Raw genomic sequence first — 18,351 nt, 5'->3', positions numbered from 1 at the left:
TGGCAACAGGGAAACATCTTTATTCGCTACTAGCAAACTTGCTATATGCTATCAGGAAACCACCAAGATATAAGCAACTTATCATTTACCTACCGCAACGAGGCCAACCCACTGAACCGAAAAATCGTCGATTTAATAATATTCATTATAGAGAGTTATCGTACATTTGTCTAATACCAAGAAAAACAAATCTAACTTTGATGTACACTCGTTTGTGTCATGCCAATGTCACCATCTTTTGTATCTACGGTGTGGGATTTGCCTTCGAGAAGTAGCCTATGACAAGTCATGTGCCGTACTGCAGCCTACTGGATGGGAGTGTAGATCTTCTTCTTCTTTTGGTTAATGGCGGGTTACACCTACAGGTGCATACCGCCACCTACAGATCACTATTTAGACAGCGGGCGTGTAGATTGTCCACCACCGATAGTTTGGATCGAGACGTGACAGAATGAATGAGAAATCTAGTGGCACGATTAGATACAAGCATAATTCTAATTTCCGGGTGAACTGTCTTACTTATTTCTGTTAAACTTGTTGGCCATAAATAACTGTATTGGGATGCAAGGCTCTCCTTTTGGTTCTGCGTCACATCAAATAATTAACCTCCACAACACAAGGGGGCGACAAGTCTATTTGTTGTAACGTTTAGATTAACCTACGTGTGCGCACATGAAATGCGCAGACTTGAGAACTAGGAAGCAACGTGAGCAGGCCATAGTGTCGCTGGGCTGTCGCTTTCAAAGTGTGGTAAAAACGGAAAAAGTCGTCTTTGGTTGGATCTACAAACAGTACAACGATGTTTAATCGGATGACAAGCCTTTGGATGGGTGATGTAAGATCTGAAATGTTTCAATATTAACTGATTCGAAATCAAAAACACTTGGCAATGTTGGATAGCTGACGTTAGCTTATCTATCTATCGCTAGGTAGCCATAGCTAATGTCATGTCGCTACGTATCAGTGGCATGTCCACATCGTGAGGCACAAGTCGTTAACTCTCAACGTATTTTAATGTGCCACGTTATACATGATTTACAATATACTTACGTGTGACGTAATCGTCAACTTTTAGCATATTATTTGCTATTATTGTAGGGCAGGCTAACTCTTAGCTGGCTAACATTAGCCATTAGTTAGCAATGTGGCGCGTTTAGGCCGCAGAGTTAGAGCATTTGTGTATTCAAATCGGTGAGCAAGCTAGCCAGGTTACCTGTGGATTTCCGGAAACTAGGTCGATGGCAAATTTAACCACCAAGTAGCTGTATTTGTCATTATTTTCGCAATTTACAGTTGTAGAAATTGGGAAACGAGTAATGATGTGAAGATAACACGAAGAACAAGAGATAAGGCAGTTTCCTCTTAAAAGGCTAACGTTAAGATGGTTAGCTAGTCTTCTGGCTACCAAACTAGTCAGCCGTCATCCTTTTCAGTTATATTTTACACAAGTAGGCGTCAGCCAGTGGTATCTGTTAACATATTTACCCAATTTAGAAAGTCTCAAGACTCACTGTGAGGTGTTATTTTCAACTTAATGAATTAACTTTTGACAGACAACAACATTATAAAATGTCACTGCCATTGCTCCTAGCAACAAGGTGGCGCAGCCTCACATGTGCTCACACAGAAGTGGGTTGTTCAGGCTTTGAGTGGATCTAATTTCTGTCACTGAATGTTCTAGCCTTGTCCAGTTGTTGTCCACGTTCTAACCTTGTCCACCATATTACTCTTACAGTTAGACCCATACATGGATGAAAATTTCATCAAGCAGGCCTTCAGTAACATGGGAGAGACGGCATATGGGGTTAAAATTATAACACACAGAGTGACTGGGTAAGTATTGCTATTGTGTCCAGTGTGTGTTTGTATTAGATATGTGTTTGATTTAGCAACAAACTATACAATTTCCTTCTGCTCTAGTAGCCTATACAAGCACCCTGCATTTTCTCGTCTTGTGCGGCTAGTTAAATTACAGTGCAGCATCTGCATATATACTTTTGATTCAGTTTATCAGTGTAGATATCTGATGACTTGGTGCCTCTCTAATGTTCTATGTGAAGATATTTGACTCTATTGTGTTCTATACAGAGGATCAGCAGGATACTGCTTTGTGGAAATGGCAGATGAAGCAAGTGTTGACCGCTGTGTACACAGACTCAACGGGAAACTGGTACCTGGTTCAAATCCAGTAAGTGCATCTAAATAGAGTCTAGGCTACTTTACCACACAACAACGAATATTTAAAAATGTCTGAACATCTTTATTGGTACATAAAGTGTAATCAAGATGGCCTCCACCTTGAACAAAATTATCTGAAAAGCTTTCTAGCTCCTGTTGGCTATTTTTTGCCCCTTTAAATGTTCTGGTGGTGGTTGAGGCTGATTTATAAAATGATTCTTGTTTGAAGCTGCTGAATAAACTCTGTTAGGAACTAGGTGAGGAATGGGATAAAGCCTGTACTGAGTGGTGGAGGTATGTGTACATACAGAATGTTTCATCTCTCCAGTAGTTTTTGTTTTTTTGTTATCCTAGCAATATAGACATAGTTCTCCACCATTGCACTGAATGGAGGTAAACAAATGATCTCTCTCTCTGTGCAGCCCAGGAAGTTCAAGCTGAACTATGCTACATACGGGAAGAGGCCAGAGCCAGGGTAAGTAGTCGGTGCTTTTGCTTGATAAATGTTCTGGACCCGGGTCATCTGGAAATGATCTAGAACCACCAAACATTTGGTTTGAATCTCAATGAATAGCTCTTGTGATATTCTCTAACTGAATTGTAATTCTGATAGTAAGTTATTGTTGTCGTCAGAATATCTCAGTACAATAGAGTATAAATTATAAATCCGTAATATGATGAATTTATATGCATGCATTAGGGATGGGCATTCGATTAAATTGTCTTAATCGATCGTCGGGAGAATTAACGATCGATTTTCGATTAATCATTAAAAAAATTATATCAAAAATGCACTATATTATAGGCTATATTACAATGCAGTGAAAAAAGATAAAACACAGCGTGTTCCTCAATGAGATATTTATTACAAGATTGACAACTCTTGTGGCAGTTAAACCGTATCCGTTTAATGGCTAGAAGCCGGTGCTCATAAACACAACTTACTCGGTTAGCCTACCTAACAATGAATTAGGCTAATTAACAAAGCTCCATTAAAACAACCAGTAACAGTAGTATCGACAAGCCATTCAATTCACCGGTAAAGAGAATATTAATAGTTAAGCCCTAAACCTACAAGTCCAGGTGCTTAGAATAACAGCTGATAGTAAACGTCAACTTTTAAGATGATTCTTGACCAGTGCCAATTTCAACCTATGTCATTCCCCGGTTTTCTAACCAGAAACAATAACCTTGGAAGGTATTGAAAACTAGTAACTAACTGTTAAAGCACACGTTTTTAAAACAACCAGTTAGCTAGCTTGGCTACCTTTTGGAATCCTTCAAGCCAAGTTCGCCAGCAATCCTAGGTTAGGTAGGGATGCTAACTTAGCCACGGTAAGCTAAGTGATGGAGGCTGGTAGGATGGCAAGCTATTTCCAACAGTGCTGATATATATGGTGGGTTCAAAATGTTTAATACTTAGTTGTGTACTGTCACTAACCATGGTCGGATGTGCGTTGTTCAAGTGGTACATTATTTGAGTTGTGGCCGAGTTGTACTTATACACAGCTTCGCAGTGTTGTCAATGAACTAAGTCATTTTTTTAAATCAAAATGGTCCCACGCTACACGCCGTGACCTCGTCATGTTTACTTAAGAAAGACACGGAAACTTGCAGGTAACTGTGTAGGCCTGTGGCGTTTTTTTCAAACATTGCCTTTGGTTGGTAACATTTGAATTGCTGCCACATAGCGAAATCCATTGCATTCCTTCAAGACTCACACTACGCAACAGAACATGCATTAGTTTTATCGATGAAAAAATTATGTCATCGACGAAATTCTTAATGATCAATTAATCGATCGTCGATTAATTATGCCCATCCCTAGCATGCATACTTGTGATCATTTAATCGCTTGATGGACTTTAATGTGGAATTTTTTGATGCCTCTTGTATTTCTGTTTAAAATAACAAAAGTTAACCTGAAATAATGACTGTATGCCTGTGGGGCTGTAATAGGTAAACATGAGGTAGACATGAAAAATAAGATGCTTGCATTGATTTTTTTTTTTTGGTATTCTCCTAGCCCTGAATACTCAGTATTTGTTGGGGACCTCACCTCCGAAGTTGACGATTACCAGCTCCACCAGTTCTTCTTGAAGAAATACCCGTCGTGCAAAGGGGCCAAAGTTGTCACTGACCCGTATGGGAACTCAAGGTATGCCAGATACCTTTGTCCACTGTCAAGCAGACTTATCTGGTCCTTCCTGTGATTATGGCCATGTCAGAGTCAGTTTCAATGACTGCACTGTGACACTGATCAAGGATCGGGACCTCCAACAATATCTTGAAATATTGTCTCATTCTCAAGTCTACTGTCGTGTTTAATTATGGTTTTCTTTCGTTTCAACACCTGCTTTATTCCCTCCTTTCCCGAAAACGAGGACAGAGAAAATACGTGGTTGTGGTGTGTTACAGTAATGACAAATCTGCTAAAACTATTGTTTTCCCCATATAGGGTAAGCAAGAGCAACTCACAATTGAAGTGATGCTACTTCATATTAAAAGTAAAAAAAAAGTTTCAGTTCTACCATAAATAATTAATTTTTATTTCTTACAAATTTCGTATTTATTTTGCATGATACGGCATGCTCTGAGGGGGAAGCAAGGCTGATGGTTCAGTGCTGTGTTTGCTCCCGTAGAGGCTACGGATTTGTGAAGTTCGGAGATGAGAGCGAGCAGAAGAAAGCCCTGGAGGAGTTCCAGAACGCATCTGGACTAGGAGGGAAACCCATCAGGATAAGCATCGCTGTCAACAAGAGGTACGGCATGATTTGTTCTCTTAAATCCAGCCAAAGAAGCTCCTTAAAGTTGCCGTACAGTAAGAAAGTGTAAACGGCTTGGTAACTGTCAAGCACTCTTTACTGATATGTTGACATATCATTCTATCCTGCCTGTGTACATGTGACGAAACCATTCTCGTTCTTCCAGACACATTAGGGTCTTTGAGCAAGAACAAACACTTAACTCAAAATACTACAATGGTGTGGAAGTCTCCTCCTTTTTTATTTTTTGCATCACTCATTTTTTGCAAAAACACTTTGATTGCAGAAGTGGAAATAATTTTTCCACGTTTCACTCTCCAAAGAGACTTATGCACAGAGGATACACCTTGCTTTTAAGAGAAGGCCGGGGATATAAGAAATGCAGGGGTATTATAACTCCGTCATGTTGCGCAATATCTACAATACTCCGCAGCTGTTTTGAGATCAAAAATATGAACTTTACTGCAGAATTCCAGATTAGCCCTCAGGGCCAAAGTTATCGCTGTTGTTCTATAATGTAACGTGTCAAATGTGTAATTTGAAGTTGATACCAAAACTATATGCTCTTACAGCATACCCCAAAAAGTGTCCACTTGTTGCTTGAAGCAGATTGCTAATGCTGATTTCAGTAGTGTTAAGATTTCATGTACTTCCACGCTCACTTGTTTCATTGTACGCCAGCTGTATTTTGATGCATTGCTAGTAGAACTTTGTTAATGATGTCGCCCTTGGTCCCTAATTGGAGTGTGCTTTTCATAAACGTCAGTTCCATTTTTGGTTGTAACGGACAGGTTTGAAGCACTGAAATGTCTTAAAATAAAAAAAAAGCTCAGAACTTATCCTTGAAAATAAATTCCCCCACCCCTTGTGTGTTTTCCTCCAGCAACAAATCCAACAACTATCACAACCAGAATAATAACTACAACAACTACCAGCAGCAGTATTATCAGCAGCCATACCAGAACTACTACCCACAGTGGGGCTACGATCAGTACAACCAATATGGAAACTATGGCTACAGTCCCTATGGCAACCCTCCACCTATGCCACCTCATGGGATGATGCCCCCGCCCCCCATGGGAATGCCCCCAGTGCCCCCAGACACGCAGCCCACCACAGAGGTAAGCCGTGCAGTATTACTTCTATAGTTGTGGGGCTTCTGCACAAAGTGTACATTGTAGCACTGACGACGATGTTGGCTGATAATGGCCTTTGACGTTGCTGCTATTGTGCTGTTTTTGTTTATAGCAGGCATGAGAATCACTCACCTTTCAGCGAAATTCGCCGTTTTGAAAACAAAATAGGTGACCTACGTGAATCGTGTAGATTCGATGAGTTTTGTTTTTGTGGGGGGGGGGTGTTCAGATGACATGTACATTTGTACTGAACTAGTGCTGGCGGCGGCAAGGTGCTCAGTGTTGCCAGATTGTAAATTGCGTATCATATCAAAGGCTCAAAATGATCGTATTTGGAGGATAATGAATTATATCTGTCAACACTGGGAAAGTTTGACCAATGACAGAGCTCGCGCAAGAAGGTGGAACGTAAGTGATACCCTTTCCAAAACGTGTAAAGACGTAATAACTCATTTGTGAAAGACCCAGAGAAACAATAATATCCGACGAGGCAAAATCCCGGACAATTTTGGAATCCCTGCTGGACGCATTTTTTTTGTGTGACCGTAATGTTAGCATATAAAACGTTAAAACATGTGTTCGGTAACTTAACGGGAAGATTCATTTCAAGGGGCATAACCTTCAGATACAAGTATGAAAAAGTTAGCAATGATGTGATTAGCCTGGTTACGAGACGGCTACGGTGTGAATAACTGATGGAGTAAGATAATTTAGCTACATTAACTCAAACGCCACGGAGACTCCCTGTTCTAACTTTGAATCGCTCTGTTGGGGCAAAGTGACCATTGCAAAGGTGTTTGACTACAGACTGTTAACGTAGCAAATAATTCCTACTATTTCAGCCAGTCAACCTACAAGCCTTGCAGGTATAAAACCAATCATGACGTCAGATGACCATTTTCAGTCTCGTTACCATAAACAAGACCCAATACAGTGCAACCCTGAGCACTGACATGATAATTAAGCACTTTGGTGACAAGAAAGGTGAGCATGGCTGCAAAGGGGACTCTTGTCACATGGAAGGCTTCAGTGATGCTCTGCTCAAAAAGGCCAAGTCGCCAAGCTATGAGGCAAAGCAGTCAAGAGCAAGTGCCACTGGAAGTAGATAGATGGATACTTTAAAAGGAGCTTAACATATATTTAAATATATACATCCAGTTATTCAACATCGGCGAAAAAAACAATAGAATCATATTTTCTTGACAAGAATTCCATAAATGAAAAGAGATCCTTACATTTTGCATAATTTAGTACTTCTAAAGAATATATGATTGTATTGTTTTTTCGCTGAATAACTGGATGATGCGAGTGCATGGAAATATTAACGCGAAGGGCCTCGCCAATAAAATGTATTGAAATCTGAATTACATAACATTGTATTGGCTGTCAATCATGATGGAAGAGTAGACAAGTTAAGTTACGGCATCTCTCGTGGGGGCTATGCATTAAGCCATTTGTGGTGCCCTTACCACATTGTGCCTCATATACTGTAAATGATAGACCCAGTGACAGGCTGGCATGAAATGGCTTGCATAATACTAAGTAAGGAGGCCAAAATATTTTTTGACTCATGGCTGAAGCTAAGTTTCTCCAGCTCTCCCCAGGTTGGAAAAAAGCATCTCAAACTGCATCAGATTGACGCTTTAAAATATGGCATATTTAAATTTTACTTACAGGGGGGGCACGCCCCCGGACCCCCCCAGAGGAGTAATATCCTCCTCACCTTTTTCACCCCTTACCCGTTTTCATGCCTGGTTTATAGTGATTGCTTGCCCTCCAGCACCGCTAAAGGCACCCCTAGGTCATTTTAAGCCATGGGCATTGTTTATTATTTATATGGTGTTTAGTGTTACTATAAGGGATTGGCACGCTTAAACGGCTAACCGTTAAAACGTAAATTATTTCCTGACCTTTTAATAGGAGCTAGCTGAAAAAAAAGTCTGGAGTACGAGTACTGACATTTGTATACTTGCCGATACATAGTACCAATATGGGTACTTAATTAGCTTATGCTCAATTTCCCCCACCCAACTCTTTCCAGGTCATAGGGCAGCAAAAATGCCAGACAGTCATAAAATAAAAGAGTAATGTTGCCATAAAGTAGTATTGGTGTGTTGTCAGAACCTTTATGAGTGTGTATATGAGCACAGTATTTGCCCAATACCGGTATCGGTGCATCCCTATAAATAGCCAATACAACTGAGGCGTCCATGATGACAATAGTATCCCTACCAGTGATATGTGGTCCACAACATATGTGCTGCTTTTGCCAAAAAGTGTGGACTTGGTTGCATTCATTTGTGAGTTCTTTGGGCTGGACAAAAATTCAGCTTTTAAACAAGAACAGAATGCCCTCTCGCATGTCAGCTAAGCCTACCTGGAGTATTCACGGCAGCACTTGGCGAAACAACTTTGGCACAAACACTAAACATTCTCCTAAATTCCACAAGGCTATAAGACTAGGAGAAGCAGGATCTGGAACCCTTGAATTTGTATAAGCCAGTTTATCCAAAGTACTGTTACGAATCTGGAGTGTGCACAGTGCATGGCTGTCTCTTCTGTTTAATATTATTATTAATTCTTTTTTTCTCCCCTTCATCGTTTCTCCCTGTAGCAGCCTCAAGAGTCCACAGAGGAAGGCGAAGAGGATAACGCTGAGGGTAAGACTGAGCTCATGTGACTCATGACCGCACATGTAACATTTTGCAGGTCCGTTCTCCGTTATAACTGAATGTCTGTTCTCTCTAGACCCCAACCCCCATATGGATGTGGAAACTCTAAATAGGCAATACATGGATCGCAGCGAGGAGCTCTACGACTCCCTGATGAACTGCCACTGGCAGCCACTGGACAGCATCACGTCAGAGATCCCAACAACAAGCTCGTGAGGCGTCCCATCGTCTCCGACCTGAAACCTGGCCCCGTCTTTTTACCAAACATCCCTTTTTAAAACGCAAACAAGAGCTGCACACTTTACAGACAACGTCCAGTGTTTTTTTGTTTTTTAATTCAGTTAGGATTGAGAGTCGAACTCCCACATGTTAGACCATATTATATCCCTGATTAATGTATGTACAGATTTCTTGATATTTTTTTTTTTTTTTTTTTTTGGAAGAACTGCATTATAAACATGTCAGATTTTGATTGTGAATGGCCTGGGTTGGGGGGGGGGGGGGGGGTTGCCCTCTGTTTATGACGTTGCAATGCAAAATCCAGTGGTTTGCCATACTGTGTGTTAGATTTACGTTTCCCTGAAGTGAAGACTAATTTGGTAATCCAGTGTGATTATTGAGATAAACACGCATGTCTTTTGTGATTGAAGTGTTGTAATAGACATGTACAGTGGATTTAGCTTTTAAGAAATTCAGTTTTTGTCTTTCGTTGATGCAAGTGGTAATGTCTGTCTGATATTTTACCTCCATAAGACCAACATTTGGACTTGTATGAAAGATCAGACAGTCCAAATCTTGTCACATTAACAACTGAACTTGCTTAAATGGTCCCACCCCTTTAAAAGATATATTTTTCCCTTCATGAAGTCATGCCATTTTGTGTTAAATTTTTATTACGTTTTGAAAATATTTTTGTAATAAAACTCAAACGTTAATTGGTGGATAACATTAAAATAACACTTTAATATGCATTCATTTTTTGCTGTTTTGTTCATTTATTGAAAAGGATCACCATGTCAATTGAAGAAAAACTATTTTAATGAACTCATTCAGAATATCTATTGACGGTGTAGGACGCTATGTTTTTAGAATTTTGATTTAAATAAAGACTTCTACATTAGAATGCCACAACCTCATACGTAAGGACAATACATTTCCTCAACGTGAATAGGGGAGAGTGGGGTGAGTTGTGCCAGTTTTTACTTAAAGTGACTTTTAAGCAAGGCCATGACGGTAATGCTTCCAACTCAAATATGGACATATATTTCAGGATGTGGTGCATCCTTGGGAACTCACTTTGGTTCTGAAAAATAGTATTTAAGAAATATAGCTGTCTGAAAAAAAGTGGTCTTGTGCGCGGGGTTAGTTGTGCCATTAAAGAGAATACATTGGGGTAAATTGTGCCATTGATTATTGAAGTAAAACAGTATATTTGCATCTCAGAAACTGTGATTGCTATATAAAAGCTAGACAAATTCAATGCAAAATTACTCATTTAAGGTTTATTCAAAGTCATTTTACAACATCAAGAGCCAATTTTCTACAAGCCTATTGCGCCACATGAGCACATCAATGGTCAATTTTCTTAAACAAGGCCTAGGGCTTCCTGAACACATCAGAACAAAGCTGAGTGGAGTCAATTCTATTTAAAGGTAATTTACATGAACACATGTTCAGAACAAAATGAAACTTAAATGAAGACCAAATTGAATGCAATTCTCTATACAGATCACTGGCACAAATGAACCCAGGCCCTTTGGCACAAATCACCCCAATCCCACCTTTTTGGAAAAAATGCATCATCCAGCTGTTTTGAGCTAAAATCATGCTAGCTATATAGACTCAAAGTGTAGCTTACCAAAGCACTAAAACGTGTGAAATGTTTTCAAACTTGTCTATAACTGTAGACAAAACAATCAAAAAACCGTGATCATAGACATGTTTCTTTGGAAGGCAAAACACTGTTTTTTGAACTTGGCTATCTCTCATGCAAGAGAGGCTCCCTTCTTTGCAGGATGAGTTAAATGGCTGACTCTTAAAAAATGTGTGGTCACTTGACCAATTTTTTCTATGGTTCCCTAGAAATAGGGGGTGGCACAACTTCCCCGCTGGCACAACTCAACCCACTCTCCCTACTGATGAAAACTGAACCAATAGAAGATAGAGAAGTAACTCCATGTACAGTACCTTGCGTAAGTATTCACCCCCTTGGATGTTTTACCCTTTTATGGCTTTTATAAATCAGTCATGGTCAATATAAGTTGGCTTTTTGGACAAAAAAATTCACAAAATAGCTCTCTTTAATGTCAAAGTGAAAATATATTTCTACACAGTTATGTAAATTAAATACAAATATGTAATGAAAATAAGTGATTGCATAAGTATTCACCCCCTTTATCACCCCCTTTATATAGACTGACCTAATTCAACAGAGGTCCAGCCAATTGGTGCTAGAAGTCTCACAATTAGTGATATGGGGATCAGTGTGCAGTAAATGTGTCTCAAGTGATTGTAGTATAACGACACCTGTGTCTGGAAGGTCTATTCACTGGTCAGTATTCAGTAATCAGTATTCCTGGCTACTGTTACAACATGAAGACCACAGATCACCCTAAGAAACTCAGAGAAAAGGTTATTGAAAAGTACAGGTCAGGGGAAGGATACAAAAAAATGTCCAAGGCACTTAACATCCCCTGAAATTCTGTTCAATCCATCATCAAGAAATGGAAGGAATATGGCACATGTGTAAATCTGCCTAGATCAGGCCGTCCTTACAAACTGAGTGACCATGCAAGAAGGAAACTAGTAAGAGAGGCCACCAAGACACCTATGACTACTCTGAAGAAGTTTCAAGCTTCAGCAGCTGGTATGGGAGAGACTCTGCATACCACCACTGTTGCCTTGGTTCTTCACCAATCAAAGCTTCATTGAAGAGAGCCACTGTTGAAAAAATGCTCCACTTTGGTCTCATCAAACCACAGAACCTTCTTCCACTTGACCATGGAGACTTCCACATGCCTTTTGGCGAACTGTAGTCGATCCTTTTTTTTTAACAGTGGCTCTCTTCCATAAAGCTTAGATTGGTGAAGAACCAAGGCAACAGTGGTGGTATGCAGAGTTTCTCCAATCTCAACTGCTGAAGCTTGAAACTTCTTCAGAGTAGTCATAGGTCTATTGGTGGCCTATCTTACTAGTCTCCTTCTTGAACGGCCCCTCAGTTTGTGAGGACGGCCTGATCTAGGCAGATTTACACATGTGCCACAATCCATCCATTTCTTGATGATGGATTTAACAGAATTCCAGGGGATGTTTAGTGCCTTGGACATTTTTTTGTATCCTTCCCCTGACTTATACTTTTCAACAACCTTTTCTCTGAGTTGCTTAGAGTGATCTTGGGTCTTAATGGTTTAACAATAGCCAGTAATACTGATTACTGAATACTGACCAGTGAATGGACCTTCCAGACACAGGTGTCGTTATACTACAATCACTTGAGACACATTCACTGCACACTGACCCCCATTACACAAATTGTGAGACTTCTAGCACCAATTGGCTGGACCTCTGTTGAATTAGGTCAGTCTATACAAAGGGGGTGATAAAGGGGGTGAATACTTATGCAAGCACTTATTTTCATCACATATTTGTATTTAATTTACATAACTGTGTAGAAATATATTTTCACTTTGACATTAAAGAGAGCTATTTTGTGAATTTTTTTGTCCAAAAAGCCAACTTATATTGACCATGACTGATTTATAAAAGCCATAAAAGGGTAAAACATCCAAGGGGGTGAATACTTACGCAAGGTACTGTAGATGTGGTCTTGACAAAACAGCTCATAGCTTATGTGATAGTGGATGTTGTGCTATTAGCTAGGCTGTTCAGTCTCAATAAGATTAAGTTGTAAGCTGATCTAGTGTTACCTCAGTAGTTTTGACCCTCATCATATTTGAATTTTGAGCTGTTTGACACTCACTGGACATGCTGAGTTGCTGTCATCTGAATACACTGGCCTTTTTCCCAAAGTCAGATACCAATACCATGGCGTATTAGTTTACATGTTGGTAGAGCCAAGTTGGTAATAGTCGCCTCACTTTCTTTACTTGGCGTGTACTCAGACTTGTTACAAACAAACAAGATCATAATGCACTAGACACTGCAGCTTTATTGTGCCATTGGCTTGAGAAGAGAAGTGGACCACTGGTTCATGTGTAAGGTAAGTGTGAGTGGCCTCTACTTGTGTTTAGCACCGTTTTCTTGGCCTGGCCCCACAGGCTTCCCATCCCCATCCTTTTCAGTTGACAGCAGTCCCATGCCTGGCCTTCCTGGGCAGTACCAACTGGGTCCTAGCCGGTACCAGCCTTGGTAGAGCGCCCGCCAGCTCAGGCAACCCAGGGCACCTCCTAGTAACTGGGTGGGGAACTGTGGGAAGTAGGCTAGGAGGCACAGTAGCACGAAGATCCAGAGGCCCAGCAGCAGCACACAGAAGAGGAAGATGATGCGCAGCGGAGCCCCTGAGGGCCCACCCAGGCGCAGGTAGGGCCCGAACACGGCCGTCTCCTCAGCCAGCAGCAGGCAGCACAGGCACAGCAGGAAGGTGTCCTCCGAGACTTCGTACCCGCGCCACAGCATGCCAGCGTTCAGGCAGGCTGCTTTGCTCGCGTCCTCCCGCAGCACCAAGAGAGGCTGGGTAGCCCCATTACCCTCCTCGGGGTTGTCGAGGAGCTCGTAGCAGCTACCCGTGGTGTTCTCCAGCACGCTCAGAACTTTCCGGAAGCCCTGCCACAGACCTCCGGCCACGGCCAGCCGTGAGAGGTGGCGCAGGGAGAGGGTGATGGAGCGACGGACGGAGAAAGAGAGGAGGAAGACGAAGGAGCCCACGAGGACACAGGTCCATCCCCACCCTGACCGCAGAAACATTCTTGACAGAGAAAAGGGATACGTGAAGTAGATCTCATTAGTTCTCAGTAGTCAGGTTACAGTGTATCTGGCAGTGAATGTGATGACAAAAATTTGGCTTTAATCCTAAACCAGTGTGATAAACACTTTCATGTTAGCCGTCAGTTTATTGGCTCTAGTCTAGTAGTGTGGCTTTTGATTGCCAAATGCATACAAGTACAAGTTATATTACTTTCACATACATTTGCAATGGATATTTTAAAAGCTCTGTGTAGTACTAATAATGTTGTGTGTATAATGTTCTCCTCACCTGTAAAGGAAATGGGTCCTCTTTGCAAAGACACTAAATGGGGAGACCCACAGGCTTAGTGCAGGTCCAAAGATGACTAGACCTGCCATCAACAAATGAAAATGGCGGCGAAATGAGGCATGGCCAAGGAGACCGGCTGCCAGGTCAGTTATGACCGCCAGGAAAGTGTATAGAAACATCTGTATTCCAGAACTGACAAGAACCTTTGATATTCTGAAATAACCAAAGTGGGTTTATCCTTATTTCCACCAAAAGGTCTCACAAAACGTGTAAATAGTTGATCAGTAATGAAATTCAATGGCCTTGTGCATTCACAGAGTGAGCAATCTCCCAGAGGTGTGTTACATGGAAAAAAAGAAGTTAAAGTATCACAAAAGTGTAAGGCATGAAGTAGGTAGAATCCAGTAGCTATTGGTGGAGAAGCAACACACACTGACGGTTTGCTCTTTGAATCCTTCACGTTTCAGGCACGTCAGGGCCGTTGTCATCTGCATCAAGAGTGTCTTTTTGTTTATTCCAGAGACATACTCCAGAAAGTAATTCCTGGTTATGTCCTGTTTTGTTTGTCTTTGTTTTTTTTTTAGATGTCTGTTCTGACCTTCACACGTGTTCCAACCTTGGTTCCTCTTCTTAGCAAGCAGTTCGTCCTCCCAAACGTCACCTCCCACAGTCAATCACTTGCTGCCAATATTCCAATCCACCAAAGAGGGGAGGGGATCACAAATCCAACATGCTTTGGCTCTTTTTAACGATTCCTTTCCCCTTCATTCACAACCTCCAGTCTGCACAGTCAGAGCATATCTCTCCCTGCAGCCATCCTACTGCGGACTCTCCCCACCCCCAGGCTCTTCTCTCAGGCAGTAACAGAAAAAGACACATGTTCGCGCCTTCGGAGTAGCCCCACACCGCAGGTGTCACATTCTGCCTCAAAAGGTCAGAGGTCGCTAAATGACGGTGACAGATTATTCGCCATTTTCTGTGAGGACATGCATATTCTGGACAAGCATACAACAAGTTGTGAATTTCCTAAAGTGCTAGATGATTACAAGGTGCAAAGGCTGGGTTACAAATCCACTAGAAGCAGAGGGACATTTAAAAAAGGGGTTCTGGCTAGAATACATTTGGGCTCTTTCAATAGAGCAACTGCAAATGATTGGGAATTGTTCATTTGGAAAATACTAGAATGATGTTACACTACCCAGGGGCATATAAATATCGGATGACTGGCATACAGTAAATAGGGCTCCATCTAAATTTAGCCGTAGCCTCTGTATAGTATCTGTGGGTCCCCTCTGTCACTACCGTTCTCTCCATTCTTAGATGCAGCTGTTGGTGTCGAGGCCTGTTTCTGCCAATCACTGGACCCTCCTCACTGCTTTATCCAGTCTAACAGTTGCCCCAAACAATGCCTCCCCTCTGTTCCATCCAATCACATCTCACAGCCAATCTCATTCACAGCTAAGACCTACAGCGTCAGCCATGAGGTGCAAAAGGAAAAGGTGCCCGGGCACCAGCAGCGGCAGCAAAACATAAAAGGGCCTCTGTAAATGCCCATCTTCAATCCTCACATGGGCACTCAGTATACATGAGTGAACTTAGTTTGAGTGGGTAAATGAAGTGCTTAAAGGCACTGTGTGCTCAGACCTTCAGTGTAAAATATGTTACAAAAGCAAGTGTCCAGTTAGTATTTAAAGCTGATCTATGCTCACATTATGTTTTCTGTTATCCTTTCATCTGTGTATGAAAACCCTTCACTAACATCAGTTTTTGATATCTAAAATCCTAAAGTTATCTAATGTCTGTATCTCAAAGTAATGTAAAAGAGGTCATGTATACAACAAATCAGGGGTAAGACATCAGTACATGACATTTACAGACATTTTAGACATCGGTATACATGAGCAAAATATGTAGGTAGAGCAGTAAACCATAACGTCTAGTCATATCCTTATGTCATTGTTGGCCGCTATCTCCCAGTTCTAAGTGACATTGCACATTTTGAATCCTAAAATGAGTTCTCTAGTGCTCCCTAGTGGCCATAATATGCCACTGCACCACATTCGTATTGTTCAGACATTGCTTCCTTGTTTTACTTGAGAAATACAAAGAAATATGTTGTAGCAAAGAAAGGAGGCCATGGCAAATGTTAAGTAATAACGTCAAAATAGCTTAGATCCATCAAACCATAATTTCCTACAAAATATGTGATCAAGTAGCTCATGAACTGCTTCAGGTAACAATTACTGTAAGTACATATCATGTGGTCAGCTTTTGAACTGCATGTAGAGAGCCAGCTTTATAAATGTCACATGGCTTCAGTGTTTTCTCACGTAGAGAAACATCAAAACCAGATTCATAATCATTAGTTTCATTAAATGACATTTTACTTATATAGCATCAAAACAATACAAGGATCTCTTGGTGCTTTACAGAGCCCAGGGCCTGATCCTCTGAATAGCCTTTGCAAATATCTTCAGCTTTGTGGAAAGTCCACCAAGTGGCACTAAAGACTTGCAGAGCACATTTTGAGAGTCAAGGGTTTGTTCACAAAGAATGCAAAACATTTTCTCAGCTGTTGTTCTTGATTCTGTAAATATCTGACAATGGTCATGTTTCATTTGTCTTCAATACCTCCCCTGAGCGTTTGAAAAACTGTGTGCTCAAATAGTGAGATCAAACTAATATTAACCGTCCCTTCTCCAGTTTTTACAGACCTATGAATCGTTGGCAACATTTGTAATGCACATTTTGGCTTTCCACTGCATCACCACTGTCAGTAACAAAGAAAAAGTACAACTACACGGTAGTAAGTTAATTTAGCATTTTGACAGTATTTTGTTTATTTACTGAATGGTTTAACTTGGTAAAAGCATTCAGTTAAGACATGGAAATATCATTATACTTAACAGCAAAAGTCAGTTTACATTATACATCTATTCTGAGATTGCATTTTGTCACATTCGGTGCATTATACTCTTAAAGATAAAGGGCCGTATTCACAAAGCTTTTTATCTTACCACTAAGAGTGCTCCTAACTCGCGCTAAAACGTTTTACGTAGGAGTAATTTCTTAAAAGTGATTCACAACGCCTCTGAGACCTACTCATACTAAGGATAATACAAACTCCTAAGCTTAAGATAAAAGCACCGTTGCTATGGATGACGTCGATTCTCATGCACGAGTTTAGAAGGGGTGAGGACGGTGATTGGTTGTTGACAGGCTCTCTCATTAAAAACTCATTTGTGACGTCCCTCTAACAATCCCACTATATCAACTGAAAATAAGAGAATAAGCTAGGCTTCAAATTAAGTCATATTAAATAGTTATGGACAGTGCAGTTAGCAGAATGCACACGCATGATGACAAGTTTGTGCATCCAACGGGAATGACAATTTGCACGATAAGATAAATAGAAAGCGATCAATATATAATATGGCAATTGCATGTAATCAAGGCAGTAATAATTAAAGCACCCAGCAAACTGTTAGGCTATTATATTTCCAGCCCTTGACCACTTCAAATATCAGCACATACGGCCCTTCAAGCCCTCCAATCTTAATTGATCAAAGCGAAACGAACGTGAACTGTAGCCTAGGCGAAAGCCTACTGGTCCCAGGACCAATAGCCACTGTCACCCCAGCGGCATCCAGCTGGTAAGTTCTCAAAAACCTGCGACCGCTTTCCGTTGAAATGCACGAGTCATCGGTACATCCAGGCCACGGTGGACGAATTATTGTAATGTGTGTCCCGTCACTGGACATTCCTGCGATCGCCATGGAATTTACTTTGATATTGTGTAATAGGCGATTGTCCAAAAGCAACTGGATAAACTGTTGGATGATGTGGGGTCTACAGTGCGTTGATAGTTTGATGAATTAAACGGCTGACTGATGATTCCCAGTGTCGTCAGTTGCGTTTTCCGCGAAGCCAAATAGGCCATCTTTATGTTTCCAAACATTTCACTTCGGGACACATCGTTGTTTAAAGGCGTCATTGCATCCCGCGCTAATTCTACGACAATATTAATACCTTCACGGTTTAAGCAATGTCTTTTATCAATTCCAAGTCGGCTGCAGCCATCTTACGATTTTTTGTGAATATGTCTTAGTGATTTAGGAGTCCTCATGAGGAGTTTTAAGCTGTCCTAGACTTAGGTGCTACTTTTAGGGATAAAATATTTTGTGAATTGCTCTTAGTAAAAAAAAAATAGGAGTCCTACATTTAAGACTGACACGCCCATTATTTTTAGGAGTTTCTCCTAAATTCGCCACTTATGACCTACTTTTAGCCCTAAGATTCTTTGTGAATACGGCCCCAAATGTATTACATCAAGTCAACTCCAATGCAGTTGCCAATCCTTCACACACTTTACACTTAACAAATGGAAC

At 41.0% G+C, this 18,351-nt stretch overlaps 2 protein-coding genes across 3 annotated transcripts; one reads left to right on the top strand and one right to left on the bottom strand.

Annotated features, from left to right (window-relative positions):
- The first annotated feature begins 694 nt into the window (after nt 1–694).
- trnau1apb (tRNA selenocysteine 1 associated protein 1b) lies at nt 695–10,960 on the top strand. 2 transcript variants are annotated; one of them, XM_080858923.1, is made up of 9 exons: nt 695–835; nt 1,736–1,833; nt 2,089–2,188; nt 2,601–2,653; nt 4,205–4,336; nt 4,821–4,940; nt 5,827–6,064; nt 8,694–8,739; nt 8,828–10,960. In XM_080858923.1, the coding sequence occupies exons 1-9, from the start codon at nt 800–802 to the stop codon at nt 8,965–8,967; spliced, it is 963 nt and encodes a 320-aa protein (XP_080715049.1). In that variant the 5' UTR covers nt 695–799; the 3' UTR covers nt 8,968–10,960. The 2 variants fall into 2 exon arrangements, with proteins under 2 accessions (XP_080715049.1, XP_080715050.1); XM_080858924.1 differs by having other exon boundaries at nt 778–830.
- Nucleotides 10,961–12,893: 1,933 nt separating this feature from the next.
- fitm1l (fat storage inducing transmembrane protein 1, like) lies at nt 12,894–14,809 on the bottom strand. The gene is made up of 2 exons (XM_080859148.1): nt 13,964–14,809; nt 12,894–13,675 (listed from the first exon to the last, which is right to left on the bottom strand). Exons 1-2 carry the CDS (start codon nt 14,140–14,142, stop codon nt 12,988–12,990), a joined length of 867 nt encoding a protein of 288 aa, XP_080715274.1. The 5' UTR covers nt 14,143–14,809; the 3' UTR covers nt 12,894–12,987.
- Between the last annotated feature and the right edge of the window lie 3,542 nt (nt 14,810–18,351).

The sequence above is a fragment of the Sprattus sprattus genome (assembly GCF_963457725.1).
Source record: "Sprattus sprattus genome assembly, chromosome: 20".
Lineage (NCBI taxonomy): Eukaryota > Metazoa > Chordata > Actinopteri > Clupeiformes > Clupeidae > Sprattus > Sprattus sprattus.
Note: the sequence above shows the minus strand (reverse complement) of the source record. Positions and strands in the feature narration are given on the sequence as shown.

Excerpts from the sequence above, each read along its gene's own strand:
- trnau1apb (XM_080858923.1), top strand. The coding sequence starts at position 800 with ATGTTTAATCGGATGACAAGCCTTTGGATGGGTGAT. Across the intron at positions 4,337-4,820 it reads GACCCGTATGGGAACTCAAG|AGGCTACGGATTTGTGAAGT; the intron begins GTATGCCAGATA and ends TTGCTCCCGTAG. Across the intron at positions 4,941-5,826 it reads AGCATCGCTGTCAACAAGAG|CAACAAATCCAACAACTATC; the intron begins GTACGGCATGAT and ends GTTTTCCTCCAG.
- fitm1l (XM_080859148.1), bottom strand. The coding sequence starts at position 14,142 with ATGTTTCTATACACTTTCCTGGCGGTCATAACTGACCTGGCAGCCGGT. Across the intron at positions 13,676-13,963 it reads AGGACCCATTTCCTTTACAG|AATGTTTCTGCGGTCAGGGT; the intron begins GTGAGGAGAACA and ends TTCTCTGTCAAG.